The sequence below is a fragment of the Rhipicephalus sanguineus genome, chromosome 3 (assembly GCF_013339695.2).
Source record: "Rhipicephalus sanguineus isolate Rsan-2018 chromosome 3, BIME_Rsan_1.4, whole genome shotgun sequence".
Classification (NCBI taxonomy): Eukaryota; Metazoa; Arthropoda; class Arachnida; order Ixodida; family Ixodidae; genus Rhipicephalus; species Rhipicephalus sanguineus.
The window spans coordinates 212,700,899-212,728,428 of NC_051178.1; the positions used below are offsets into that span (position 1 = coordinate 212,700,899).

General features: G+C 51.4%; 1 protein-coding gene across 1 annotated transcript in view; it reads right to left on the bottom strand.

Moving 5' to 3' along the window:
* Positions 1-27,530, bottom strand: part of LOC119386296 (arylsulfatase B-like) — a 171,572-nt gene that overhangs the window by 58,316 nt on the left and 85,726 nt on the right. Inside the window, exons 5-7 of the mRNA XM_049414296.1 lie at positions 20,642-20,767; positions 6,439-6,565; positions 4,503-4,787 (exon numbers count right to left, since the gene is read on the bottom strand). Coding sequence (XP_049270253.1) covers positions 4,503-4,787; positions 6,439-6,565; positions 20,642-20,767 — 538 coding nt within the window. The remainder of the gene's footprint in view (positions 1-4,502; positions 4,788-6,438; positions 6,566-20,641; positions 20,768-27,530) is intronic.

Genomic DNA, 27,530 nt, shown 5'->3' on the forward strand with positions numbered 1-27,530 from the left:
CTTTCTTTATCACAATGAGAGATGGCGTGCGCAGGCTCGAGTTCAAGTTTAAATTCACGGTGGTTCATGCATGCCCATGCATGCATGGGCCAAGTGGCGCGCAGTCCGCTGCTGGTTGACAAAACGTGTTATAAAGTGCGTCTTCTAGACGTCACGAACAAGACGTTTTTAAAACGTCGAAATTGGTTTAGGATCGAACAAACGTCTTGAAATATACGTTCCATATCAAAATGGTCTCAGAATATGCCTTTTCTAGACGTTATCAAAAAAGGATATAATACGGATTTTCTGTGACGTTTTTAAAACGTCGAAATTGGTTTAGAATCGAACAAACGTCTTGAAATATACGTTCCAGACCAAAATGGTCTTAAAAAATACGTTTTCTATACGTTATCAAAAACGGATATAATACGAATTTTCTGTGACGTTTTTAAAACGTCGAAAGTGGTTTAGAATCGAACAAACGTCATGAAATATACGTTTCAGACCAAAATGGTCTTAAAAAATGCATTTTCTAGACGTCATCAAAAACGGATTTATTACGGATTTTCTATGACGTTTTTAAAACGTTGAAATCGGTTTAGAATCCGTTTTATCCCATTTATCCCCCCCCCCTTCCAAAAAAAAAAAAAAACGTTTTCTAGACCATGTGTGCTACCTGGGTATGAGTACTCGCTCACGTTCATACTCACGTCTACTCACACTCATGAGTACTCACTCACGTTGATACTTCTACTCACGCTCACGAGTGCTCACTCACGTTCGTACTCCCGTCTACTCACACTCATGAGTACTCACACACGTTCTACTCACTTCTACTCACACTAATGAGTACTCACGTTCATACTCACCTCTACTCACACCCCTTGTCACTCACTCATGCTCACACTCACAGCGTTCGAATGAGTGTGAGTGAGTGTGAGTGAATGTACTCATGAGTGGGTATGCCGAGCTATGTTCAAGATCAAAGGGCTTTAACGGTCCTCAGTCTGGCGCGCCATCTTTCGGCACGCGGAAAACGAGAACGTAATGTGCCTCACTCCAACAAGCGCTCCCTCCGCGTCGTTCGCTCACTTAAAGTATTTCTTGCACCGTGGTACCGTGGTAACCGTGGTTGCGATGGTGCGCCGTGGTTTTTTCCGCCGTTTCCGAGAGATGGCGTGACCACAGACCACGCCGCATGGATGCTCCCGTACTCACACTCATGTGAGTACGGGAGTATAACTGCACCCACGTAGTGGGTGCAGTTATATCGCTAGGTACCCATAACAAAGGGCACACACATTTGTGCGCGCATTCTTTTACACACGCGTAGAGGGTTCATCGATACTTCGAAAAAATGGCACGCGCGTAGACGTCCCTCTACGCCACCGGGCTGTTGACACGCTTGTGATGGATTCTGTGCATTCGCAATGATTTTGACTGCAGTGACTGAAAGTGTCACTGCAGTGTGTGTGCAGTGAGTGAACTTAATGCGTACGAACACAGATAGCACAGAGGTGCAGGGCGCTGTCAATAGCTTGCCCCAGCAGTGCACCAGCGCAAAATACTCGCTCGTACTCTGGACACACAAAACACTTGCCATAAAGGTGCTGTTGAAGAGGGCGGAAACCTTTACCTTTACTATAGGCATGTCGTGTGTGCGTGTGTGTGTGTGCGTGCGCGAGTGCGTGGGCGTGCGAATATCGCTATTTCGTTAATCTCTTAAAGGCGAAGTTTAAGGGTCCCCCAATTTTTTTTTGTGTGCATTGTTTCAGGAGGTCCTATACAAACACGTGAGAACAAAAAGTTTATTTTGTTCAGCACCGAAAAGGAATTTCGTCACTCTTCTCAAATTGAATAAAAAAAAGAAAGCACGAACACGGCCTTTTTCTGTGAGCTTTATCCTGATGCTTACTTTACTAACTCATGTACCAAATGCGGCGGTTTTGCTACCTTAACCACACGCTCTGGGAGTGTCCTTCGATATGTGGAACTGATACAGCATCGGCCAGCAAGTGCTTGGGGCTCCGCTCTGAGGAGTCCGGACATACAGGCACAACCATAGGCGTGCGCACGGGGGGGGGGGGGTCAAAGTCTGCCCTATACTTTGACTTAGTGAGGCCCCCCTCCCCTCCGTCTGGGAACCCTGCGCACGCCTACGGACACAACTCTGGGTTGTGCCCACGATGCGGCGGTACGTCTCGGCCTGACTGTCCCGTCGTGGGAGCGGCCCGCATGTGCTAGGGCACACGCCTCTGGACTTTTACTAATAAAGCTTTGCCATATCAAACCAAGGCACTACTGAGCTTCAATTGATGGCGCAAATGTTAAGACAAGAACGTAGAAGACACGTAAGACACGGACAAGCGCATTATGCAGTGATTACATGGTGCGGATTTCTAATTAAGGTCGCAAATACATCAGAAGAATTTTCGCAAAATTGCGCAAAACTCGTTAGGTTTGCAATATGTAAATCAATGGTAACACGACTACGTGAACTGCACCGACGCAGAGATGATAAAATTGATGCACTGTACATCGCTCATAAGTATATGATCCCGCTGCGAGTACAGCTTGAGCAAAACCCTCAAGTTGCCGCTAAAAGAGAACAGTGCAACTGTCAAGTCATAATACTAGAAATCAATGGTGCCGTAAAATCGTGCTTGTCTCAGTGCTAAACACATTTGAATGATTTACATGAGTAATATTATTATTATCAGCAATACAATTCGTGACGCCCCAGCAGTGTGTTCACGCGACGTCATGAGGAAATAAGCTCTCGAATGGTCCATATACGAGGGATGTTAGTAGGGAATTGACTCCTACCCTGATTTGCCACGCATTGGCACGCCCGTTCTGCCTTGTCTCGCATTACTATGGTGCGCGATCAACTGGTTTCCCTTTGTGTGTTTTCGACTGCACAAGCGGACCTAACAGCGTGTACCCGAAAAGCGCCAAGTCCTGATCGGCCTAACGTTTAGTGCTGACATTGTCCTCGTGTTTTATGAAGAAATAAATGGCGAGAAGGAGATAGCACCTGTAGGAAGGGCAGCGAATACGAGAAAGAAACCACTCTCTCGTCTTTGAACTGTAGGAGTAGTTTAGAGGCACCAAGTTTTACGGTCCGGGACCAGACTTCTTGCAAAACCTAACGAACTGCAATGTCAGAGAGACGCATTCACTTTCTCAGTCGGTTTCATTGATTACGCCCCCCCCCCCCCCCGAAGCTTTCTGCACCTCATTCCGGGACCTTTGAAGAAGCGACGATGCCAACTGATGACGTCACGTGTGATGCCAACATATGTGATTTATTATTATTCACTTCTATTTTTATACGTATACTGTCGGCCTATTTTGGAGGCCTTAGGCAGGAGCAGGCCCGTAGCCAGGAATTTTTTTCGGGGGCGGGGCACTTGATGAAAACACTGACTTCTTGAGAAAAACAGCTATTTTTATTATTTATTAGGGGCGAAGCTCCTTATAGCGGCACCCGTTCGTCCCTCGTAGCGTAGTATGTAACCAGTCTTACGCTTTGACCTGCAAGGTGGTGCCGGTGGGAGATTTTTCCTGTGCGTTGTTGAACAATAAAAAATTCGCAGCGTTAGCTAAAAGCCGACTTCTTCTGTCTCTCATTCCCATTAGCAGCCATTCTTTACCTCCAAGGTAGTGCCTGGTGAGATTTCTCCTGTGCGTGATTAAACAATAAAAATTTTGTTCAAAACGCCGTTGATTGATGAAATAAACCAACAAAAGACGCCAGATGTTTTGTAAAAGCAAAACGAAAGAACGCCAGATGTTTCTAAAGCAAAACGAAAAGACGCCAGCTGCTTAACGAAAGACGCCAGATGTTTTCTAAGAAATGGTTTTCTAAACAATGAAAATTCACAGCGTGCATGTAAAATTAAAGTGCGCTGCAAGTCGTCATAACTCATCGAACCTTTAGTATAAACGCGCCCGATCTCACGTCGGTGATGATGTACTGGGCAGAATTCACGGAAGATTCACGGTTTACCGATGAACCTCCGCAGCTTCGCCCACTCATCATCATTCACTCCGTGGATATGCTGTGATTTTTGGTAAAAACACCTACTTCACCAAAATTTTGGGGAGGGGGGGCGGGGGCCGGGCCCTTAGACCCCCCCCCCCCCCCCGCTACAGGCCTGGGCAGGAGTGGGGCATGAATACACAACACAACACAAGCTCCAAGTAATGGATAGCGTTGTACATAAAAAGAAAAAAAAGAACATGAAGTAACATCCTGCGAAGCAATGACATTGGTAATATGTACAAACAAAGAAAGGGAATAAGTTCTATGGCAGTCAGTACTCACATACAGAAAGGCAGAAAATAAAAAAATATCACCATTTATTCGAACAGAGCGAAGAGATAACCTATATCATCAAGCCATGATAGAAGGTATCAAATTTTGAAGATACGTGACTTAACAATGACGTCACAGCATGACGTCATTAATGACGTGGGTTCACGGTTTAGGCTTAATAAATAAGCATTGTTCGTACCGGCCACCTGGTACAGCGTGGGCATCCAGTCAACCAAGTGCATGATGTCCTCGGAGACACGTTCTTCTCGATCGCGCAGCAGCGGGGACCAAATGAACGCCGGCACGCGAACGCCTCCTTCCCAAAGGCTCTTCTTCGTGCCACGCAGGGGCCAGTTGGAGCCCATGCCCATGCGTTCCGCGCCATTGTCGCTGCAGAAGACGATCACAGATTCCCCGAGCATGCTCCTCCCGTGCAGCGCCTCCACCACGGTGCCAGTCGCCTCGTCCAGCGTGTCGACAGTGGCTGTCATGGAAAGGGGGATCCCACTGAACAGTGGGTCAAACTGCGCGCAATGCATGCATGCAGCGAGATCTGAAACGGCCTTTTTCGGTGGAGACTTTAATTTTAAGCAAAATATAAAATATCTAGAGCGTCATGACGGTACGAGTTTGCTCTGTCCACGCCTCTGTTCGTGTCTCCCTTCCATTTTGCTGATGTGTGCTGCTGTGACGCATGCACCCTGTATTAATCCAGGATATATATATGCGAGTCATATGGAAAATTTCACTCGTTTTGTGCCGTGCTTCGTTGCAAGTCGCCACCGCGTCGTCGTTGTATACACGTGGACAAATGTTCACGATGGTACGTTTCCGGCGCTATGGAAAATCGGGGGAGTAGCTTACGTCAGCGTGTTCCGCAGAAAAAGCTCAAGTCTTGATTTTTAACACGAAAGTGTTTTATGCCGGGGTCCACCAAGATTTCCGTGACGTATTTCCGTCACGGAAATGACGTCGAAAAAATTTACACGATCAGATGGCAAAGAAAAAAGTTATTCCGTCAGCGAACCCACGACCGCTTGACAACAGATGCCGGACACGCTATCCACTGCGCCACGGTCACATACTCTAGAGGCTTTACAAACGCGCCTTTTATATCTAACACTCTCCCGGTCGGCGGGGTGGTGTTGCCCTCTGGGAGCGGTAAAGTAAAGTAATTCTTCATTACTGTGGCCCCCGCGATTAGCACCTGCAACGCGTTACACGTCCGTCCCATTCGGCGCGTTTTCAATAGAAGTTCAAATTTGTCAATGCCTTAACACACTTCGGGGTGGCGATCTTAGCCCAAGCGTCGTAATAGCATCTGCCTCGCTCATAGCACCATGCTAATCCAAACCAAAAATAGCTCTGCGACGCGCGCCTGCCCCACCTGGCTGTAACACCGCGTTCCCCGCTCACGCGCTCGCCCCGAGAAAAATCGCGGCCGGGCTACCGGGGCGGCACGACGCGCTTTGCTATAGCTTTGCGTTCCCCTCTAGTCCGGCCGTGGTGTTCAATCACATTTTAACACGCCGCGGGATGGCGACCAAGTTCTGCCTCCAATATGCGACGCTCTTCTGGCTATCACACCTCGTTCTCTGATTACGCTTTCATCGTTAGCTACTACAGCTACCACAAGGATTTGTTTAATCATTTAACATGGACGTTAGTCGTCGGGATGGAGATGTACCTTCAATCATAAAAGTGGGTGCATCCACGTTAAACGGTGCCATATCTGCCAGACATCAATATATACGTTGTAAAAACGCTCTTATATCAATGTACAGTAAAGATTCAGTTACTTCTGTAAGGGCACGCTTTACTTTCGCGTGATTTCGATCCCTATGACGGAGGGATCAACCATCTTTTTGCATAAATATTTCGTTGAATGTACATGGCCAACAAGCACATTGATAATTAAGGCAGTGACGAGACAAGGAAACACTTTCGAGAGCCAGGGTGATGACAAATCGTCGGACAGGGAATGACCAATGTTTAAACGAGGGGACTTTGTCAAGGCGGTTAGCGAAGGCTGGTTGAGTAACGTTGGTTCCATCGACATTCCCTGTACAACAATTTCCCATCGCTAAAGGTTTTAGCCGTAATTCTCTGCAGCGTTGGTGATGTCTCGTACGTACCTGCGTAACCCGTTCGATTTGCGTTGCCTATGTAGGCGAATTTCGCGATGTTCGCCTCGGGTGCCGGAAACATGCGCTCAGCCCTGCCGATGTGCGGGGCTTGCATGCTGAGGAACAGGAACAGCGGCTGTCGATGCGATCACCGCAAAAGCTTGCGTCAGACACCGGACTCGTAAAATGTTTATTACTATTGTTATTTCTTTAAACTACACTTATAAGCTTCTTGAACGTAACTGCGCGTTAATAAACGTGAAAGTGACGTGTTCTCTGAGGCCCACGCTCTCAATGTAATGACTAGAACTTTGCAATATTATTTATTATTTATTTATTTACAGATACTGCAATCCCCATAGAGGATTTTAGCAGGGTGGAAATACACCATATTATGGAACAAATGCAGGCAACAAAACAAAGCAGGGTAGAATACATTGCTTCAAAAATACAAATACAACAAATACATAGTATGCGCACGAATACATTGTTTTAGGCTACTGCGCATACAAATACAGCCCTTATACAAATGAGGGCTTATACAGCCCTTATAGAGCCCTTATACAAACGCTTGCGGCCTGAATGTCCAACGAGACTGAATGTCCAATAGTGGACATACAGTCTCGTTGGACATACAATCTCGTTGGGCATTCAGTCTCGGTTTGACATTCCGTCTCGTTGGACGTCCCGTCCCGGTCGCAAATTTCGTTTTTCCGTTTTCGTTGCACACATCCCAATATCTGCTCAGAAATAAGCTCAGGAAAAAAAAATGAGCAGTTCGCAGCCGATGGCCTGATGCTCTCTTTACTGGCCCGGTGCAGCGGAGCTGTAGGTCACCGCTCGTTGCACGTCACTATAATGTGGTGTGACGTCACTAAAACTTTCGTTACGCTTCCTGCATTTGGTGACACCACCTCTTTCACGGCCTAGTCTTTCCTAGACCGGCCCGCGGTTCTGTTGTAGCCGAAATGCCATGACATGTTTTAGTCAAGGTAGTTAAAACTGAAACTAATATCCCATACTGCAGCATGATTCATAATCATTTCGTGGTTCTGGCGCGCAAAAACCCAAAAATTTAATTTTAAAGGAAAATTTTGCTCCCTAGCATTCCCAGGATTTGGGGACATCTGTGCGTGGCGCCATCTCTCGGCGGTAGCAACGGCGTCCTGTCATAACTGAATGGGAAATACGCGAAAAAAACTCATATCTCTTGAATAAAGCAAACTATCAAAAACGACTCGGGGTTCTGTACAGTAGAGACCCACTAGAACATTTTTGTAAAATTGCAGTCTCGCAATACAAAGCGTGTGGCTTCCCAGGACAATTGAACACCGCCCATTAGAAATACATGGGGTCCCATTGTCAAATTTTAAGCACTCTGGGAAGCCACGCGGTTTGTAGGGCCACACTGTAATTTTAACAGAATGTTCAAATAAGTATCTGCTGTATAGAACCGGGAGTCGTTTTTGATATATATCTTTTTTCGTCAGATATGATTTTTTTCGCCTATTTCCTATTCAGTTAAGGCAGGCCGCCGCGGTCACCGACGACAGATGGCGCTACGTGCATATGTCCCCAAATCCTGGTCATGCTTCTTCGACAGTCCATGAGGCGTAATGAATGCCGTCTTTTCCTTGTCAGCTGCGTGCATCGGAATTTGGCAGTAACCTGATCGTAGATCAACAGAAGAAAAGTAGGAAGCGGAATGCAGGCAATCAATGGCGTCATCGATGCGCGGCAGCGGATAGACATCTTTCTTGGTAACAGAATTCAGGCGGCGGTAGTCAACGCAGAATCTCCACTTACCATCCTTTTTCTTAACTAGAATGACGGGAGCGGCCCAGGGACTCGCGGATTCCTGAATTATCCCCTTTTACAGCATCTCTTGGACTTGCTCGTCGATGATTTTGCGCTCTGATGGTGCCACTCGGTAAGGCTTCTGCCGTATGGGATGCGCCGACTCGGTGTGGCTCTGATGACGTATCCGGGACGCCGGAATTGAGGGCGTTTGGCTAAAAAATCGAACACTTTTGAATGCTTAGAGAGAATGTCGAGCAGTGTATGACGTTCGCCTTGGCCAAGCGACTTGCTGATCATTTGTAGCAATTGGCAATCCTCTTAACCTTGCGAATCTGGGCGTCCATTCTGGTCCGTAGCATCAACAAGCGCAACCAGCGTCGTAGACGATTCAGGTTTAAATAATGCAAGTTTCATGCCGGCTGGCAAAACTGCAGGCTCCATGGAACTGTTTATTGTCCACACACCTGCTCGTCCACCAACAACAGAGACCACGCAATGGCGAATTAGAATGTTCTTCTTCAGACAGGCCAAAGGAATCGGTTGGAGTGTGGCGTCAAACATGGCACATTTGTTACCAGAACAAGTCACGGGAACGCACACAGCAGAAAACGCAGGAACGACTGTGTCCTCGGAGACGAAAAAGATGCAGTCATCCCGATAGGAATTTCCAAAGAGCGCAGCTGGAACAGTACCATGCAGGGAAAGGTGCCCACCTCTGCAGTCAACAGTTGCCCCACACTCACGCAAAGAGTCGATACCCAAGATAACGTCATGTGTAGACCGTGGAATAACCTCAAATTCTGTGCAAAATACCTTGCTACACAAGGAGACGTCCACAGTACATAATCCCACTGGACACAACGCGTCACCACTCACACCACCGAATGTCACACCAGGGCTCAGAAAAAACATCACTTTAGGTCCGAGAAGGTTCTTAAAATTTACACTCATCATAGAGATCGTCGCGCCTGTATCTACAAGTGCCATAGTAGGTACTGTATCAACAAGTACGTGAACTCTGTTCTTCAACATAAACGCTGACGGGGGTATATCTGTAGATAGCGCCTGGTATGACTAGTTTTCCGGCGGCGGTGACCGCGTGCGTCGCCGTGGCGACGGCGATCGCGGAGCTCGTGGAGCTGGTGGCGGCGTCAAGCTTCGATCAGAAGCCGGCGAGGGGTAGCGGAATCCGGTTGGTGCGCGCGGTGGCTATGGCGTGTAGAGTGGACGGTCGAAAGGCTGAGAAGGCTGTCGCTGATATGGACTGCGGTGGTTGGAAAAACGTGCGATGTGACCCGGGACGCCACAGTTGTAGCACACCGGATGTGGTCTAGATACAGGCGGCTGCTCGGAGTAACCACTCCTCTCAGAAGGCATGGAATAGTAGTGCCGCCCTTCAGGGGCACCGTAGCCAAGCGACGTTCGTGGACGGTAACCAGGCGAGCGGAAATGTCGTCCGTAATTGTGTGGTGTGCGATGTGAGAACCCAGACTGCCGTGTGCCTCGGTATTCATCGGGACCAGCTGCGTTGACCGATGGCTGCCATGGAGCAAGAGTAGCCGGAGTTCGCGCATGCTCTGGTTCTCTTGCATAGGCCTCCTGAAAGTCGTTGGGGTGATGAGATGTTTGCTGACATCGAAGCAGCTCTTCTCTGACAATCTGCCGTATTGTGAAAGCAAGGTCGTTGAACGACACTGTTTCGCCGCTAGCCACAGTTGGGACGTTAGACAAGCGGCCGAATTTCGGAGAGATCCGTCGCATCTTCAGCGATTCAAAGGTACGGCAGTGCTTGATCACGTCAGACACGGAGTTCAGGCTTTCCTTTCCAATTAAGAAATTGTACACGTCTTCGGCTATACTCTTAAGAACGTGTCCAACCTTGTCTTCTTCAGACATCCGAGCATTCACTATCTTGCACAGCTTCAAGATTTCTTCAATGTATGTCGTGCATGTCTCTCCTGGAAGCTGTGCCCTCTGAGCCAATGTCTGCTCCGCGCGCTTCTTTGCGTCAGAATCACCGAACCACTTCTGCACTTCTTCGACAAAACGGTCCCAAGTCGTGAACATGTCCTCGTGGTTTTCGTACCACATGAGAGCGGTGTCAGTTAGCGAAAACACAACATGCCTGAGCTGCGCTTCCGAGTCCCACCCGTTGCTCCATGCTCACCCGCTTATAGTTCCTGAGCCACACGTCGACGTCTTCTTCTGAGGTTCCGCCGAAGTTTGGTGGCACTCGGTAGTAGGGCACGGAACCCATCGGAGTTGGCGTCGAAGCAGCAGAGGTCTGCTCTTGGGACATTTCGATCGGCGAAGGCGGGAGTCCGGCAAGGCGGCGGCTGCGTCGAAGTTTAGGTAGTGAAGCTTCCGTTGTTGGGTTCGTCTTACCCAGCACCTCCACCAATCTGTTACGTACTCTGGAGTAGCGTAAGGGGGGATTTAATGGGCACAGAGACCGCGAAAATCGTAGGAGATACGTCGTCGTCCTCTTTCTCTACCCGCGCTTGCCCTTGTTTTTCACCGACAATGACACTTCGTATCAATATTTTAATTCACTTCCAAAGCCTATATAAATGCTCATTCTCGCGATTGAGAGCCATCGCTAGCGCGACTGACACCGACGTCACTGTGCAGGAAGCGTAACGAAAGTTTTAGTGACGTCACACCACATTAGTGTGACGTGCAATGAGCGGTGACCTACAGCTCCGCTGCACCGGGCCAGTCAAGAGAGCATCAGGCCATCGGCTGCGAACTGCTCATTTTTTAGATGCGAAGTATCTTATGGCGGAGTTCAATCCGGTGGTGGTGGTGTGCGTCGTGACCACCCTTACTGCGCATGCGCATACCCTCTCCACACACCTCCTCTCCACTCCCCCTCACTATTCCTCCTGTGCTCTTTCCCTCTCCCACTCCCCCACTCCCCTCTCCTCTTTCCCTCTCCCTTCCCCCTTCCACTCTTCCTCTGAAACGCGGCCTAGACATGCCGAAATTCTCTCCTGCGCAACGCCGCGATGAGCACTAACGCATGCGCGCCCCTCCCCCTCTCCTACGCTGCCCCCCTCGCACGCCTGTCGACCGCGTTGCCCGCTCGCCCTGTGAGAATTAACGGCCAGACTAGAGGGAAGACAAGACGCGCGTAGCGTTCCTCTTCGCGTTCCACGACGCGAGGTCGGTAGTAGAGGGACCGGGCCGGCCCGAAAGCCCGGGCTCGGGCTTGAAAGTGCGGGCCCGGGCCGGGCCCGTGCTTGAAGCTGCGGGCCTGGGCCGGGCCCGGGCTTGAGGCTGCGGGCCGGGCCGGACTCGGACCCGCTCATTAAAAGGCGTAAGTCGGGCCTTCGAGCACACGCGAATGTTATGCATTCCATGGTCTAAGGTATACTGTGCCAAGCTGAAGTGACACGTATATATATATATATATATATATATATATATATATATATATATATATATATATATATATATATATATATTGTAGAGAAGTATTGGAACGTTGTAATGGGCCGTCCTCTTCAGCGCCTTCTAGTGGGTCGCCCTCTTCGCCTCTTCTCGGAGAGCACACCCCTCGTGCTCGTGCTCGTGAGAGTATGCGCTCCGTCGTGACTGTTGTGCATCGTCGCCGTCAATCCAGCCGTCAATAAACGCCTTTACAAAGTGTTGGATAGTGCTGTACCGTCACCACAACTTCGGTCTCCATTCGATGCCCCTGGAGCTCCGATCCCGTACCGTGCAATCTACCATGCCGCAAGACGCCGCTCTGCAAACGCCGCCTCCTGCCCCGACCGCTTGTCCCGGTGTCCCCCGTATCCGCGACCCTCCTGTTTTCACCGGCGCGGATGGCACTGACGTGGAGGACTGGCTCGCGATTTACGAACGGGTGAGTGTTCCCAATAAATGGGACGAAGCAGGCAAGCTGACCAACTTGGTTTTCTACCTCGCGGGTGTGGCAGGCATGTGGTACAACAACCAGTCATCCGATTTCCCGACGTGGTCCGATTTCAAGACCGCCATCGTTAACGTGTTTGGCCGCCCTGCCGTTCGTAAGCTTCAAGCCGAACAGCGCTTACGTGAACGAGCTCAGCAGGCAGGGGAATCGTTCACGAGCTACATCGAAGACATCCTTGACCTGTGCAAGAAAGCCGACGCGAGCATATCGGAGTCTGACAGAATCAGGAATGTTCAGGAATCACAGATCAGGAATGTTGGCCAGCAGCATGGTGAAGGCATCGACGACGATGCCTTCACCATGCTGCTGGCCAAAAACCCTCGCACAGTGGCAGAGGTCATTACCCTGTGCCAAAGCTACGAGGAGCTGCGCCGGCAGCGCTTGATGACCCGTCGACCGCCATCACGCGATGCTGATCTCGCAGGCTTGTCGGCACTTCCTGACCACTCCACCTTGCTCGCCGAAATCAAGTCGTTCGTGCGTGAGGAAATTGCCCGCCAGGTCTCTCTACTGGCTTTCACTCCACCGCAGCATGTTGACCAGCCGCCAACTACACTTCTGCCTCCTCTCCGCCGAGCGATTCAGCAAGAAATCGCGGAGGTCATTCCCGAATACCACCAGCCGCCTCTAGTGCCTGCACCACTAAGCTACGCGCAAGCTGTAGCCAGGCCGCCCCCAGCGATTCCTGTGGCTGGCCCGCGGAGTTACGCCGAAGCCGTCGTCGGACCACAGGCCTTCGACGCGGCTGTGCCGCCTACATACGTCGACGTCGTCCCCAGGCCCCGACTGCTGCCCACAATGCACTCATATCAGCAGCCGCCTCGTCCATCCCGTTCTGCGACATGGATGGGACCCGCGAACCGCTGGCGCACTTCCGACAACCGCCCCATTTGCTTTGCGTGCGGTTGCGCCGGTCACGTCGCACGCTACTGCAATCGCGTGCAGCCGCCTCGGGTCGCATCAACCCTGACCAGCTCATCAAGCAGCCCTTATGACCAAGCGCCGCCTATGTCACCGACGTCCCGCCCCGCACCATCTACCCGCCGTTCATCGTCTCCACGACGTCGCTCACTGTCGCCGATGCGGCCACGTCCGGGCTCACGCGACCAGGAAAACTAGTCGTCGCAGTCCACGAGGCAAGGGCTGCGACGCTATCGAACTGCGAAAGCCCCCAGCGAAGCCCCTCGAATGTGATTGACGTGTTTGTGGACAGTGTTCGCGCATCTGCCCTTATCGACACTGGAGCCGCCGTATCCGTTATGGACGCCAAGTTTAGCCGACTACTGCGAAAAGTGACGACGCCGCTTTCCGGGCTCTCCCTCCGTACAGCCAGCGCCCAAAGTATTCACCCAACAGCGGTGTGCTCAGCTCGCGTCATTATTCAGGATGCTCTGTACGCCGTCGAATTTATCATAATTCCTGCCTGCTCTCACGACGTCATCCTAGGATGGGATTTTCTCTCCCGCCACGACGCCGTCATTCATTGCGCACCAGCCGAAATAGAGCTCTCACCATTCTCTGAATTGGCGCCGGCAGACAGTCCATCGGCTGCGGGCAAGGTACTTGTCAAAGACGACACCAAGGTGCCTGCAAACTCGTCGACGGCGGTGTCAGTGTACTGCGCCAGTCTCTCCGACACCGTTGCACTTCTCTCGCCATGCGACCGTGTTTGCACGAGGAAAGGCATGCTGGTGCCTTTCGCGACCGTGCAAGTCACTCAGGGCAGTACGTCAATTTTTGTTATCAACCCATCTCCGTACAGTGTTATGTTGGTCTGAGGGGAATGTCTCGGCAGCGTGGAACCCCTCGAAGACGCACAAGTTATGGACGAACCGGATGAAATGCACTGCCACAGTTCCAGTACGCTCGGCGCTGTTTCGACGTCTGGTTCATCACCCGCTGATGTCTTTGGTTCCTCCATTGCTGACGACTTTACACCGGTCCAGCGTTTCCAGCTTCTGGGCCTGTTGGACGAATTTCGCTCTTCTTTCGATGTCGCTCAAACTTCTCTCGGCCGCACTTCCGCCGTTACGCATCGCATCGACACTGGCGCCCAGCCGCCACTGCGGCAACGTCCATATCGCGTATCTCCCACAGAACGCCGTGTAATCAACGAGCAAGTCGACGACATGCTTCGACGAGATGTTATTCGACCTTCTAACAGCCCCTGGGCGTCTCCTGTCGTTCTTGTTGCGAAGAAGGACGGTTCTGTGCGGTTCTGTGTGGACTACCGACGACTCAAAAAGATCACTCGTAAGGACGTGTATCCACTACCGCGAATAGACGACGCGATGGACAGCCTGCAAGGAGCAGAATTCTTTTCATCTCTCGATTTGCGCTCAGGGTACTGGCAAGTACCCATGGCTGATGACGCTTGACCGAAGACCGCCTTTGTCACGCCCGACGGCTTGTACGAATTCAACGTCATACCGTTTGGGCTGTGTAATGCGCCCGCCACCTTTGAGTGCATGATGGATACCGTTCTGCGCAACCTGAAATGGCACACATGCTTGTGCTACCTCGACGACGTCGTTGTTTTCGCTCCGGACTTCTCCACGCATCTTCAACGCCTGCGCCATGTTTTGACGCGTTTGAGCGACGCCGGTCTACAACTGAATCTAAAGAAGTGCCGATTTGCAGCACGGCATCTGACAATACTCGGTTACGTCGTGTCCAAGGACGGTATTCTTCCCGATCCAGCCAAGCTTCGGGCCGTGACCGAGTTCCCCAAACCTACGTCCGTCAAAGAACTGCGCAGTTTCGTAGGACTGTGTTCCTACTTTCGGCGCTTCATTCGAAACTTCGCGACCGTCATATCGCCGCTGACGAAGCTCCTCGGAAGTAACGGGTCCCTCAATTCATGGTCGTCAGAGTGCGACGACGCTTTCGCGAAGCTCCGTCGTCTGTTGACGTCGCCTCCCATACTACGCCACTACGACCCTACGGCCCCTACAGAGGTACACACAGACGCCAGCGGTGTTGGCCTTGGCGCTGTCCTTGCGCAGCGCAAACCAGGGTTCCCTGAATATGTTGTGGCATATGCAAGTCGTACGCTCACCAAAGCCGAGACCAATTACACCGTCACCGAAAAGGAATGCCTGGCGATCATCTGGGCCCTTACGAAGTTCCGACCTTATTTGTATGGTCGCCCATTTGATGTCATCACCGACCACCATGCACTCTGCTGGTTGTCATCATTGAAGGATCCATCAGGCCGCCTCGCCCGCTGGGCACTTCGCCTACAGGACTACGATATCCGCGTGCTGTACCGCAACGGACGCCAGCATGCTGACGCCGACGCTCTCTCGCGCTCCCCCTTGCCTGAGGACAATACCCACAGCTCAATGTCTCACAATGCCGTTGGTTCCATCGACGTTCACACTGTCGCTACCGAACAGCGCAAGGATCAATGGATCGCTTCACTGCTAGACTTGCTCACTGATCCTTCGGCAACACCATCCACTCGCGCGTTGCGTCGTCAAGCCCACCATTTCGCCATTCGCGACGACCTCCTCCACCGACGCAATTACAACGCCGACGGCCGCCAGTGGCTACTAGTAATACCCCGCAGTCTGCGTTCTGAAATATGCGAATCGTTCCACGCTGATCCGCAGTGTGCGCACTCTGGGGTATCGAAAACATACCACCGCATTCGCCAACGGTACTTTTGGCGAGGCATGTACCGCTACGTGCAGAAGTTCGTTCGCTCCTGCATCGATTGTCAGCGCCGCAAAACTTCAACGCACCAGTCACCAGCAGGTCTGCAACCTTTACCTTGCCCTGACCGGCCGTTTGGGCGCGTTGGCATCGATTTGTATGGACCACTCCCTCTGACTTCGGCTGGTAACCGCTGGGCCATCGTCGCTGTAGACCACCTTACGCGATACGCCGAAACTGCCGCCCTTCCAGCGGCTACAGCGCGCGATGTAGCCTCCTTTCTGCTCCGCCGGTTCATGCTGCGCCACGGTCCACCCCAGGAGCTGCTCAGCGATCGAGGCCGTGTCTTCCTGTCGGAAGTCGTCGAAGCCATCCTCAAAGAGTGCAACGTTGTTCACCGCAAAACTACTGCTTACCACCCGCAGACGAATGGGCTCACGGAACGCTTTAACCGCACGCTCGGTGACATGCTCTCGATGTATGTCGCCGCCGATCACACAAATTGGGATTCCATTCTACCTTTCGTCACCTACGCCTACAATACCGCCCCTCAAAGCACCACTGGTTTCTCACCATTTTAGGGGCGAAGCTTCTTAAGGCGGCACCCGTTCGTCCCTCGTAGTCATAGTCGTAGTAGTCGTAGTGCGTAACCAGTCTTACGCTTTGACCTCCAAGGTGGTGCCGGTGGGAGATTTTTCCTGTGCGTTGTTGAACAACAAAAAATTCGCAGCGTGCGCGTTAACTAAAAGCCGAATTCTTCTGTCTCTCATTCCCCATTAGCAGCCATTGACATGTTCCAGTAGGAAACGTTAGTAGAAGTAGAAGTGTAAGTGTTAGCTAAAAGCCGACTTCTTCTGTCTCTCATTCCCATTAGCAGCCATTGTTTACCTCCAAGGTAGTGTCTGGTGAGATTTCTCTTGTGCGTGATTAAACAATAAAAATTTTGTTCAAAACGCCGTTGATTGATGAAATAAACCAACGAAAGACGCCAGATGTTTTGTAAAAGCAAAACGAAAGAACGCCAGATGTTTCTAAAGCAAAACGAAAAGACGCCAGCTGCTTAACGAAAGACGCCAGATGTTTTCTAAAGCAATGGTTTTCTAAACAATGAAAATTCACAGCGTACATGTAAAATTAAAGTGAGCTGCAAGTCGTCATAACTCATCGAACCTTTAGTATAAACGCGCCCGATCTCACGTCGGTGATGATGTACTGGGCAGAATTCACGGAAGATTCACGGTTTACCGATAAACCTCCGCAGCTTCGCCCACTCATCATCATTCACTCCGTGGATATGCTGTGATTTTTTTCCTATTGTACGGCAGGCACCCGTCGCACACAATCGACACAATCCTTCCATACAAGCCGGATCGATCTGAGTGTGCGCCTATTTCTGCCACAGCCAGACTTGCTGAGGAGTGTCGCGAGCTTGCGAAGACCTTTACCACGCAGGACCAAGAGCGGCAGAAAAGGCATCCGCGGTGAGACCAACACTTCTGCACCCACGTTCCTACATAGAGCACTCGTATGGCTCTCGGTCCCTACCACTGCAACTGGCCTCTCTTCCAAACTGTTGCCCAAATACGAAGGCCCCTACCGTGTCGTCGAACGCACATCCCCGGTCAACTACCTGATTGAACCCATCGACCCATCTTCCGACATGCGCCGTCGAGGGCGCGACATTGTCAACGTGGAGCGCCTCAAGCCCTACCATGACCCGCTCATAGTGACCAGCTGCTAGGTCGCCCTTTTCGTACCCGGGGTAATTGTAGAGAAGCATTGGAACGTTGTAATGGGCCGTCCTCTTCAGCGCCTTCTAGTGGGTCGCCCTCTTCGCCTCTTCTCGGAGAGAACACCCCTCGTGCTCGTGCTCGTGAGAGTCTGTGCGCTCCGTCGTGACTGTTGTGCATCGTCGCCGTCAATCCAGCCGTCAATAAACACCTTTACAATATATATAATATATATATATATATATATATATATATATATATATATATAATCTATTAACAGCACTAACAATGGGCCAGATCACGGTTGTTCCCATGGGAGGCATAAAGATTTCGGTCTTTTATTCGAGGTTGACACATACGATACATTTCATTTATATTCCTTGGTATTACGTGCCAAAACCACGATATGATTACGAGGCACGCCGTAGTGGCACCGGATCAATTTCGACCACCTCGAGTTCTTTAACGTGCACCTAAAGATAAGTATATACACGGGTGTTCTTGCATTTCGCCCCCACCAAATTGCGGCCGCGGGAATCGCACCCACGTCCTATGACTTAACAGTGATACAGCTTAACTGCTGAGCTACCACCGTGGGCAAAGCAACATTTCGATGCATGTACACACCGGATTTTCCGTCCGATCGTCCGCTACAAAGCGCACGGCATCATTAATAATCATCATCAACAACTAATATCCTCTGGCGGGCCCGGGTTGGGCCTGGTCATGAACAAGGACGCCCTGGATTAGTTTAGTAATGAATGCCCGGGCCCGGGCCGGGCCCGGGCTTAGAACGACGGGCCCTGGCGGGGCTCGGGCTGGGTACGGTCAAGTACGCCCGGGCCGGGCTCGGGCAGGGTTCGGTCATGTACGCCCGGGCCCGGGCCGGGCCGGGCCCGCGCTTGGAACCACGCGGCCGGGCTGGGCTCGGGCTTCATAAAGCGGGCCCGGGCCGGGCCCAGGCCATAAAATCCGGCCCGTGCAGTGCTCTAGTCGGTAGCATGCCCAACGAACGCCAACGGAACGCGATCGTGAAAGTGCTCCGGCTTCGCATTGCCTCATGGTCCCCTTTAGCGGGAAATGGTGTAATTTTTTTCTGAGCTTATTTCTGAGCAGATATTGGGATGTGTGGGACGAAAACGGAAAAGCGAAATTTGCGACCGGGACGGAACGTCCAACGAGACGGAATGTCCAACCGAGACTGAATGCCCAACAAGACTGTATGTCCAACGACACCGAATGTCCAACCGAGACGGAATGTCCAACCGAGACTGAATGTCCAACGAGTCTGTATGTCCAACGAGACTGAATGTCCAACCGAGACTGAATGTCCAACGAGTCTGTATGTCCAACGAGACAATGTCCAACCGAGACGGAATGTCCAACGAGACGTAATGTCCAACGAGACTGAATGTCCACTATTGGACATTCAGGCCGCAAGCGTTCCGTCTCGTTGGACATTCCGTCTCGGTTGGACATTCCGTCTCGTTGGACATTCAGTCTCGCCCGTCACGTGACCCACGGCACATTCAGTCTCGTTTTATAAATGCCCTTTATTTGTAAGCTCACTTGCCGTTATTGCACATTGTATGTAACAGAAGGTTCAAAACGTTAAAGGGATACTGAACAAAAATTTGAAAAAGCTACGAAAACACTTGCATTCGACTCGGACGACACGACTATTCCTATAAACAGCATTTATTTCACGTAATTTCGAGCAGTCGGCCGTATTTTTAGTGGATTGTGAGAGCGCGGCGGCTGCACGCCAGTGCGCTTGTCGACGGCCGTGACGTCGAATGCTCCAGCAAGAGGGGGGCAACCGGCACGCTCTCTCCTGCCCTGCCACTTCCCTTTCTCCAACTCTCCTCTCAAGAACACCTTCCCGACCGTGAGAACACGTTTTGAGAGAGACGCGCGGCTAGCGCGGCAGCGGGTGGCGGCTTGCGATGTCGATTGGTAAGCGATTTTGCAGCGAGCACGGTTGGCGAGTCAGTATCCGCCGAGTTTCGCGTCACTTCCTCTCTAGTTCGCGGCGCGGCCACTAGACGCGCCAATTTGCGAAAAATGCATTAAATTCATTATTTTCTGCTAGTCTCTGGCTGAAATGAAGGTTGTTTCAACAAATTTCAGCACCCAATCTTTCGATTGGCCATTTATCTCGGCGGCGAAAATTTTGTTCAGTATCCCTTTAAGAGCAAGAGGCGTAGCCTTACCCCCCGAAGTTTACTGAGCGCTGCATATACTTCCCCTCGTATTTCTTATGTAGGCGTTGCATTGAACGAAACCGCTAATTAACCATTCGGCTTCATTAAAGCAGAAAATGACTGGGATACTTTACTTGGGTACAAGAAAAAAACTGGGGAGGGGTGAAGCATGTAGGAAAGGGTGTTCCAGTTCCACTAACGTGAAACCTGGGGAGGGGCGAAGCATGCAATGTGCGCCGGTGTTTCCCACAGCAATATATATACACTCTTTACTGCTTTACTCGCCACCTTCCAGAGGAACTACTTTACGGCGCGGACGCACTCATAGAAGCTTGGGTCGAAGCGCTGCCTGTAGGCGCAAAGCGGTAGGCCACGGCGTCACGATGCCACGGCAACGCCATTGGCTAGAAGGGGGTCCTTTGACTGCGAAAAGCCGCTTTTTTCTTGACTTGTACCTGACTTAGGGTGGGTAGAATGAACCTCCCTACCCGAGTATACTAGCCACTCTAGCCACCCTACCAGAGTGTAGAGTCTTTTGGCAAGTCGCGGAAAAACGGTACGGAAATACAATAACTACCCCCAGTTCCAGTGAAAGTGCGTCCCCCGAACGACAAGTTCCTCGTTAAAATGCGTAGGTGACAGGCAACAATGAGGCGGCACAACCCTACGGTAATTTTTGAAAAAAAAAAAGCTTTTGTGGCCACCACTGAAATCAGGAGCGGCAAAACCACAACGAGTGAGAAAGGAGGACCTTATTCGCGTAACATGCTAAAAGACTCTACTGTTTGGGCGCTGGCTCTCTTTACAGATTCTGTTACTAGTGGCGTATAACACTCCCCGAAAAACATTTCTGGCTCCGCCACTTGACATGTTGTACTGACCTTGGATGTGTCGTGGTGTGTGATGATGCTATTCGCCCTGTCTAGAAACAGGTCCATTGAGTAAATGCCGAGAGCATCCGTCAGCGGCTGTTCGTTAAGCCAGAAGTCATAACCGCACGATCCATTCTGCGCAGGCCAGAAGGAAAATGTCGGAACAAAACTCACATGAGGTGGACCTTACTCGCTAACGTTAGTGCTGGTTTGAGGACATCATGCATCGCATGCTGAAGTTTCTGCACAATGAAACATTTCTATGTAATCACGAAATCGTTCCAATGTTCAGCTGAAAGTAACGGGCAGAGCCGTGATGGAAGCGATCACGCTCTTTTGCGTTAGGGTTTTCGGGCGTATTTCTACAAAGAAAAAATTGCACATCATCTCCCCCTACGGGCAACCGTGGTGGGATGCGAAAGCATAGCGGGGGGGGGGGGGGGGAGGGGTGCGCATCGAGTTTCCGTTTCTCTTATGTGACTTAGGAGACGGTGGTTGTCGAGGCGTTTGAAATATGGCTTGTCGACGCTGACGTTTACGTTCGGCTTCCCGAGCCTTCCTCTGCTCCTCGGCGGTGGCGCTGCCGCTGCAACTAGCGTTGACGTTGCTCATGGCGTTTCGCACACCGTTGCACAGAGAGAGAATGACGGAAGCACAGCGAACGCGCGCTTTCGCAGCTTCGAGATTCGCTTGCCGGCGTGGCCGTTTACGTCCAGTTTCGCTAGCGTCCATAGCGCCGTTGCGAAGGAGAGTGCAACGGGAGCGCCGCATTATATACGAGCGCATAGCTGTGGCGAAGAGAGAGAAACGGGAGAGGAGGCAGCGCTCACGCCACCTCCTCTACCCCACTTCCTCCCACCTCCTCGCGCTCACGCGAGGAGAGGGGGGAGAGTTGGCGCATGCGCAGTATGGGTGCGGACGCCGCAGAACGGACACTGCCCCGAGCATAAGATGCTTTCGCATCTAAAATCAGCAGTTGTTCCTTGTGCGAATACAACCGATGAGCGAAGCTCCTTAGAAATGGGACGCAAACGACTCTGGGCACACTGGGCTTGCATAGGCGGCTCCACCAGCGCAGCCACTCGCAGCGGCGTTCAGCGCCAACGCGGCGGTTTCCGCGTCCCTGGGGTGGTAGCGTTCCCTCAAGCATGCTGTCGCAAGCATGGTGTGGTGTGCGTGCGTTCCTCTGCAATGTCTGGTTGGCAAACCATCGAAGGTTTGGATAAATTTTTCAGGGGAGTAAACATTGATAAAGGCAAGCTTCTGTACGGGGCAGGTCATGTACATAATATTAAAGAAGGACGGAAGCGTGGTGACAGGTCGGTGTTTGTCGTAAACGCGAAGCGACGGAAGATACTGACGCGACCTGCGACTGCAGCGCACGCATAGCCGGCTAAGGCAAGCACGCTGCGGCAGTGACCGTGTACCTGCAGATATATAGAAAACTGATTTTGGAACGAAGTTTCTGATATTTAAAGCTAACCAAAATAACATACGAGCATGATAAGCGTTAAACAGGTATACCAGCCCTAAAGATATTACCTGTGCACCGAATGCGTCTGGGACGAAAGGAATATTTACGGCTGTCAAGCCTAAACAACATGCAAAACACGCCTAAATGTTACCGCACCTTTCGTAACGTTCACATGAGCGACTTATTCCAGCTCATTGCGAGGGGATGGAAGGATCGTTGGGAGGTAGGCTGGGTGATCCTGTTCACTGGCCTTAGCATTGCCCACAGAATGCCTACTGCAAATTCTGCTTTTTTTTCTGTGGGCTCCCAGTCTGTTCCATCAACGCTGCGCATGAAATAAGAACTAGAATTAGACAATGTCTTCGCGATACTTATTCAGCGTAAAAAAATAGATCGCCATTTGGAGACCATGCTTAATGGGTGTATCACAATTAAGGCAGGTCTGAAACAATTTTTCATTCGATGGGTGTCTCTCTCATGGAATAAACGTAACACTCTGCGCCGAATAAAATCACAAAAAGTCTTATTTGTCACCGCGAACAAGTTGTATCCAACGTTGGCGTTTCTCCTTCTGCCCATGAGCCTTCGGGAAGCGGTAAAACTTCGTTCCAGGTGAACTGCTGTAGGTACTGTGACAGCCACAACACAAAAAACCTTGTCGCTGCGATGCTGAGCCATGGAACTACCGCCAAAGAAGAAACGCTTCGCAGAACTGCGGAAAAACACGAAGGAGCTGCACGAAACCTGCCACCGGCCGCGCCGCGCGCGTTGTTTCTTGCGCAACGCGCGCCGAACGCCGCGCGCGCTTTGCGCCTTGCGCCTTGTTTATTTATTTTTTCTTTTGTATGCCGCGCGCGGCGTTTCATTGGACAGATTTAGTTGAGCGTCCGCAACAGCTTTACGGACGTAGCCTGCCATAGGAAATGGCTGGCTGGCTGCGCCCACAGAGCTGCTGCGGGCGCCCAACTAAATCTGTCTATTGTCTTCTGCGCCGGCGCCGCATCTATGTTGAAGGGAGCTTCGACGGCGACGGCGGGGTGCGGGCCTAAGGAGCTTCGCTCCTAAATAAGCTATAGGATGAATAATGTCATTGAAACCAGCGTTTCTACAAGGAGATACGTCAAGTAGACCCAGGCCCTCTGTAAATAAGTATCGCATTTAAGGAGTGCTTACGTTGAAGAATATTCACACAGCGACTTCAACTGCTACAAGCACGAAGCCTGCGCGTATGTCTGGGGGTACCACAGGCAACATCAAGTTCTTTGACATTAGCAGAGGCACGGGAACCCAACTTTATAGTGATTCGAAATGTGGAGACCTGTCGGCACCTCTTTCGCCTAGTCACGCAACACCCTTCACATCCACTCATAACACAAATTGAGAACCGTCCCGGCACGCAAATACACCGTGTGTACCAACAGTACATTTCACGGCTTCCTGCGTCGACACATTGGCCGCCGGACTTGACCTATCCGCCCTGGTTGCTAGAGCTACCAACTATTGAAACGTCAATAGAAGGACTGCGTAGTAAACATGACGTACCAGCCATTGCCGCTCTGCAGTTGGCCTCACATCACTTGTTTGACAGATACCAAGGCTACACTCACGTGTACACTGATGGCTCCGTCAACAAAGAGACTGCGACATCAGCATTCATCATTCCGGAGTTACATGAGGAACATGCATGTCGACTGGGTCATCTTTCCTCTTCAACAACATCGGAGCTTGTAGCTATTTTGCTAGCGGTCAGCTTTATTAAACTGTCAACGAGGCCCAGAAGGTGGGTCGTAATCACGGATTCCCTGGCGGCTCTTGCGTGTGTGGAAAATGCCACTTCAGGAAAAATAGATATACGTATAGTATACGCGATCTTGAAAGAGCTTTCAGAAGCTACGGAGTCAGGTCATCACGTGGCATTTCAGTGGGTTCCCAGTCACTGCGGAATCAAGGGAAATGAAATGGCAGATGAGTTGGCAAAAGCCGCTCATAATTACACACAAACCCACCTCATTCCTGCATCCCAGTGTGATATAAACCGAATTTTACGAAGAACGAAACGTGAATTATGTTTATCCACCTGGTTCCCAGACAGCACAAAGGAATCGATTCTGTACGCTGTTGACCCTAACCTTGAGTGCCAATTAGACCCCCAGCTCCCAAGACGTATCGACACACTCATTCATCGCCTAAGACTCGGAACCGCTTACACAAAGCACTTCTTATTTCGGATTCATCGTGCATTATCGTCAACATGTTCATGCGGCCACGACGACGAGGATGTGCATCATCTGTTGCTCGACTGTCCGAAGTACGACACGCATAGACAGCGACTCGAACAAGAACTTCACACGCTGGACTCTGAGCGAACGTTTTCCTTAGCGAAAATAATAGGCCCATGGCCGACTAGGATAAACCGTAAAGCAATGAAAGTGCTCCAGCGTTTTTTTGAAGACACTAATATTTGCGATAGCTACTGAGTTCTTGAACTTGTGCGACTGTAGATATGTATATATATATATATATAGATATATTTTTTTATTTATTCTGTTATCTTAACAACTATGTGGAAAGGGGTAGCCGTCACCAAGCAATGGTGACAACAACTCCTTCATTTGTTTTCTATTTCAATAAAAAAAAATTCACACAGAGTTGACAACACGAGGGATATCCCGCCATTCACCTACACTCATCATGTCATCACCCGGGGCTTTTCAAACGTAATCGTTTCTTCTTACTCCTATTAGAGCGTAATTGTGAGGGTGATTATGTAGCACGGGGGTCTCAAAGACGTAGTGGATTACGCCCAAAAACAGGGGACCAGTGCGAAGACTGGTTGCGCTGGCTTAAGGCTCGAACACACGTACGCGTTGCAGCACGTCACCGAGTGACTTTTTGACGCGGCGTCGCGCCCTCTCCCTATGGGGAGAGAGGACGCGCGGCTACGCGAAGCTGCGCGCCCTCCCTCTCCATAATGAGAGGGCGTGACGCCGCGTCAAAAAGTGACGCGTTGACGCGCTTCAACGCGTACGTCTGTTCGGGCCGTTCCGGCCTTTAGAGGAGGTCGGCGGGGATCTCTTGGGATACCGCAGCCTCCACCGCGCGCTGGATGAGCCGGCGTTGGTCTGCTGGCTCGGAGGCACGCAGGAGGGACTCCCACGACTCTGGGAACCATTTGCTAGCGGCCCGACAAGCTCATGACTGTCTTGGCTGGTTGGTCAAACTTCATTAACATAGTCCTGAGAGACGCGACTAGCGCGCAGTGGGCTCCTCCCACGTTGGGACGAGTAGGCTAGGCCTGAACTCCGCATCGTGGGCTCTCTGGACGGCCCAAAGCTGATCCCTGTTGAGACTTCTGACGGCGGAGCACCACTTGGTTTGGTTGGCTTGATCACTACCCAGTAACTGGGAGCATCGCCAGAGCATGTGCTGTAACTAAGCTACCTCCCTGCAACGGAAGCACAAGCTGCTATTAGATGCGAAGTATCTTAAGGCGGAGCTCAATCCGGTGGTGGTGGTGTGCGGCGTGACCACCCTTACTGCGCATGCGCATACCCTCTCCATACACCTCCTCTCCACTCATCCTCTCCTCTTCCCATCTCCACTTTCCCTCTCCACTTTCCCTCTCCCATACCCCTCTCCCCTCCTCCTTTCCACTCTTCCTCTGAAACTCGGGCTAGAAATGCCGAAATTCTCTCCTGCGCAACGCCGCGATGAGCTCGAGCGCATGCGCGTCCCCTCCCCTTCTCTCTCCTCTCCTACGCTGCCCCCCTCTCGCCCGCCTGTCGACCGCGTTCCCCACTCGCTCTGTGAGATTTAACGGCCAGGCTAGATGGAAGATACGACGCGCATAGCGTCCCTCTTCGCGTTCCACGACGCGAGGTCGGTAGCATGCCCAACGAACGCCAACGGAACGCGATCGTGTAAGTGCTCCGGCTTCGCATCGCCTCATGGTCCCCTTTAGCGGGAGATGGTGTAATTTTTATTTTAAGTGCCAGGATAAATTTTGTGAAATAAAGCCAAATTTGGGTACGAACCCGTCTGTAAGAGTCTTAAGTGTGATTGCCTGGGCTCTGCGTAATTTTCTGTGAGGAGTGGGATAGATCCCTCTGCCTAGGTAGAAGTGCTGTGAAATCTCATTGTATGTGGTGGGCTGATTTCTATTCTCCAACGTCGTGGGCTGGGGAGAGCCTTCGTGGGCGCGGAACGCCAGACCTCGCACCTTCGAGTGGGTCAGCTCGTTGAAGTTGGTAAAGCCTTCTTCAAAGTGGCGCATGTAAGCAGGAAATGATATTAAGATGTGATTAGAAATGTCTTTGTCCCTGAGGATACGGCGTGCTTCCATGGAGATGGCGCCAACGGCAAAGGACCGGACGGCTGCCCGGGAGTCGCTGAATACGTCCGCACGCTTCTTGTCGAGGAGAGCGATGGCGATGGCCACCTGCACGGCAGCGCTCGAGGAGGAACATTCGATCGATGCGGCGTTGATGACCCAACCAACTTGGTCGATCGAGACCACCGGTTATCTGTCGTTGTTTCCGCACCGGGCCGCGTCGACAAAGCGGCTCCCCCCAGGGATTTCTGCTGCCCTGTGGAGGATGGCCCGTCTGAAGAAGACGGGCCCGCACTGGCCCGTCTTCTTCCCATGTTTCGCTGCGGATGCATATTGCGCGGAAGGGGGGGAAACGATCATCTGTTCGCGTTGGCTCCTTGAAAGGCCCCGGTAATTGCGGTCCACGATGGTCGGCTGGATACCCATGTCCGTCAGGAGTCGGCTCCCAGCCTTCGTGCCCGAGAGTCTGATATCACTTCGTGCCCTTTCCTATGCTTCCGCAATTTCCTCGAATGTATTGTGTACTCCGAGCTGGAGGAGTCGTTCCGTTTGCGTCTAGTTCGAGAGCCCAAGAGCGCTCGTGATGCCCCACCGGAACATGGCGTTTAGACAGACAGAGAGGCAATGAACTTTATTTGACCCTGAAGAGCTTTCGCGGGAACCCCTAGGGGAACCGCGGAAACCGATGGCCGCGTCCAAGTCGGGGCTCGGACACCGTGATGTTTCGCCCTTTCTTGGGCCCTCTGGATTGCCTGGATTTGTGTCAGGAGCGATGGGCTCCAGAGTGCCTCTTCCCAGTAGGCTTCGCTGGATAGAGGGCCGTTAGGTAACGCGAGGCATTGCCAAATCATGTGCGCTAAGGAACAATAAGTCTCATTACAGTCCGGACAGCTTGAATCAATGTCTGTGGAGATATGACTGAGAAAGCCCCGCGAGGAAAACGAGCCCGTCTCGAGCATTGTTAGTCTAAGTAACTGACACCTACCTAACTTCGGGTGAGGAAGAGGATAGGCCCTTCTACTTAGGCGATAATGAGAGGTGATTTCATGAGAAGTAAGGAGCGGATCGTCATGCTGAATTCATCCTGTCGCCAT